The following is a 3,034-nucleotide window of genomic DNA, read 5'->3' as shown; positions in this document are numbered from 1 at the left end:
TTTCCAGACAGAGATTCGCTCTTGTTGCCCAGGCTAGAATACAATGGCATGATCTTGGCTCACTGCAACCTCCACCTCCCAGGTTCAAGCGATTTTCCTGCCCCAGCCTTCCTGAGTAGCTGGGATTACAGGTATGCGCCACCATGCCCAGCTAATTTTTGTACTTTTAGTAGAGATGGGGTTTCTCCATGTTGGTCAGCTGGTATCAAACTCCTGACCTCAGGTGATCCACCTGCCTCAACCTCCCAAAGTGCTGAGATTACAGGCCTGAGCCACCGCGCCCAGCTCTTATTTATGGTTTTTAATGTTTACTGTCTCTCCCCCAGCAAGAGTTCCCAAGGGTGGGGATCTAGTCTGTTTACTTGTTGCTAGATCCTTGAGGGCAGGGATCTAGGTCTGCCTCACCTTCCTCCACACTGAGCTGGAGCTGCCCACCCCCCTGCAGCCAGCACAGGGTGTTATACCCCTGAGGACCAGAGCCAGAATGTGCATGTGGAGTGACTGGAGTAACCAGAGCCGGCCCTAAATGCCTGCTGGGCGCAGAACACTACACCATGCACTTTCAATTCTGACTCCTCATTGGGCCCCTCTGAAGTAGGTACAGGTTGAGTGTCCCTTGTCCAAAATATTTGGGACCAGAAGTGTTTCAGATTTCAGATGTTTTCGGATTTTGGAATATGTGCATTATACCAATTCTATATATACATATACATTTTTTTTTGAGACAGAGTCTCACACTGTCGCCCAGGCTGGAGTGCAGTGGCGCTATCTCGGCTCAGTGCAACCTTCGTCTCCTAGGTTCAAGTGATTCTCCTACCTCAGCCTCCTGAGTAGCTGGGATTACAGGCACCTGCCCAGCTGATTTTTTGTATTTTTAGTAGAGATGGGGTTTCTCCATGGTGGTCAGGCTGGTCTTGAATTCCCGACCTCAGATGATTCACCTGCCTCAGCCTCCCAAAGAACAGGGATTACAGGCGTGAGCCACTGCACCCAGCCCAAATTCAACATTTGTAATCCAAAAAATGCAAAATACTCCAATGGGCATTTCCTTGGATTGTAATGTTGGTGGTCAAAATGTTTCCAGTTTTGGAGTACTTAGATCATGCATTTTCGGATTAGGGATGCTCGACCTGTACTATTATTGGGATTGAACTTCAGCCAAGTGAAGTCACAGAGTGAGTATGAGCTGGAGCCTGGGTTTGAACCCCGATTGGCCTAACTCCACAGTCCATGCTTGTCTCCTGAGGGTCAATTGTGAGATACCCTGAAAAACAGGGTAGGGGCAGAATGAAAAAGGTAGGGTCGAAGCCCAGGGTGAGTTGGGGGCTCACCTGAATCTCCTCCAGGAAGAGGTTGGTCTCTACAAAGCGGTTGCTCATGAAGCCACCAGGTGCCCGGCAGTTCTGCAGGAAGCGGGCCGGGTTGGGACGCACCTTGGGGTTCGCTCCCACCAGCTCACAGTAATGGGGTACTAGTGATTTGGGGATCTGTAGGGGAGGGGTCAGTGTCAGGGCAGGGGTAGCCAGCTGGCAGAGGGGCCGAGGCAGGGCAAACAGCCAGGGGCAAGAAACTTACCTTCCCAGGGTTGCGTAGGGCTGCTGCCCGAGGTAAGGGCCCATTGAAGACTTCCCAGATGAGGCAGCCCAAGCGCCACATGTCTGCTGACCTGTGGCAGTGACCCAGAGCTCTTAGGGCCCCACCAACCACCTGCACAGGCCTCCAGCCTGCCTTGGGCACCAGGCACTCACGGCATGCCAGGGCCTGGCAATGTCCCTCAGCTGAGCCATCAGTCCCAAGAGGCAGGTTTCATTAGCCTCACTTAACAGATTAAAAAAACCGAGGCTCAGAAAAGTAGGCACATCTGCCCAGGTCACAGAGCTTTCAAGTTCAGAATCACCCAACCCCGAAGGCTGCATCCATCCTGCCCTACCACCCTGAGGACCCTGGGGGCAGAGGAGTGTCCCTCACTCCTGGGACACTGATTCCCTCCCCAGCCAGGCAGCAGGGAACAGGGGAGTACCAACTAGTCTAGGAGTCCTGAGGCTGCAGGGGCCTCCAGGACAGGGCAGCTTGGGGCGCGCTGCCCCTAGTCACCCACCACTTCTCTCTGACCACTCTGCCACTGCTGTCAGCCAACTCCGGGGGGTCATACTGCTCAAGCTCAGGGATCCCCTTGCGGGGAGGTCCCCCACCGTTGCCCTGGGCTGAATACATGTAGTCCAGGCCCCCAAGCTTCCACTCTCCAGCTCGGTCCACGAACACGGCGGCCATGCAGACATTGTTGTGGATGAGGCTGCAGTCGTTGACCAGGAAGCTGAGGGCTTTCTGGGGGCAGAAGGAGCCATCACGCCCCAGTACCTGCAACCGCCCATCCCTGCTCTCATCACCACTGCCCCCCACCTCACCACAATCTGGTGTAGCCCCCAGGAGATCTCCAGCTCCTTCAGGCCACCAGCCTCCACTCTCGCCTTGAGGTATATTCCCAACGGAGTCACAGCCTCTGTCACGACGTGGAGACATTTTTCTGTCTGGGGAAGGGGACACAGGGTTATCAAGGGCAGAGAGGCAGAGAGGAAGGAGAGATAAGCGACTTGAAGTGAGGAGAGATGGGGAAGAGGAAACCAAATCTGGGGGTGCTGGGGCACATAGGGTGGAAACAGGGCAGGAAGGGAGACAGGAGTGGGTAACCAGGAGATAGTGAGAGGCAGAGACGGGCAGGCAAGGCAGCGGGTACCTCCAGTCCATCGATGTAAGCCAGGATGTTGGGATGCCGTAGAGTTTTGAGGCGCTTGAAAGCAGCTTTGGCCACCTGGGTCTGCTCTTCCGCGCCAGGCTTCACATCATAGACGAAGATGGACACGGGACAGCCTGTGGCCTGGGGGAGGGCAGCGGGGCCTGAGATGGTCCCAGAGCTGTTGTGTTGCCGGAGACAAGGGCCGGCAGCCCAGGCTGTCCCAGGTCAGCCTTAGGGACACTTCGCCGGGCCCACGTGACCCCGGCCCTGTCCGCCTGTCGGTCCCTCGGTCCCTCCGCC

At 55.7% G+C, this 3,034-nt stretch overlaps 1 protein-coding gene across 1 annotated transcript in view; it reads right to left on the bottom strand.

Annotated features, from left to right (window-relative positions):
- The window catches only part of SCYL1 (SCY1-like 1 (S. cerevisiae)), a 13,872-nt gene that overhangs the window by 9,858 nt on the left and 980 nt on the right, over positions 1-3,034 (bottom strand). The window contains exons 2-6 of the mRNA XM_011965238.1: positions 2,735-2,949; positions 2,406-2,528; positions 2,099-2,325; positions 1,576-1,666; positions 1,332-1,487 (exon numbers count right to left, since the gene is read on the bottom strand). Coding sequence (XP_011820628.1) covers positions 1,332-1,487; positions 1,576-1,666; positions 2,099-2,325; positions 2,406-2,528; positions 2,735-2,949 — 812 coding nt within the window. The remainder of the gene's footprint in view (positions 1-1,331; positions 1,488-1,575; positions 1,667-2,098; positions 2,326-2,405; positions 2,529-2,734; positions 2,950-3,034) is intronic.

This window comes from Mandrillus leucophaeus, unplaced genomic scaffold (genome assembly GCF_000951045.1).
Source record: "Mandrillus leucophaeus isolate KB7577 unplaced genomic scaffold, Mleu.le_1.0 Scaffold718, whole genome shotgun sequence".
In the NCBI taxonomy this organism is placed as follows: domain Eukaryota; kingdom Metazoa; phylum Chordata; class Mammalia; order Primates; family Cercopithecidae; genus Mandrillus; species Mandrillus leucophaeus.
This window is presented reverse-complemented; position numbering and strand designations above follow the sequence as displayed.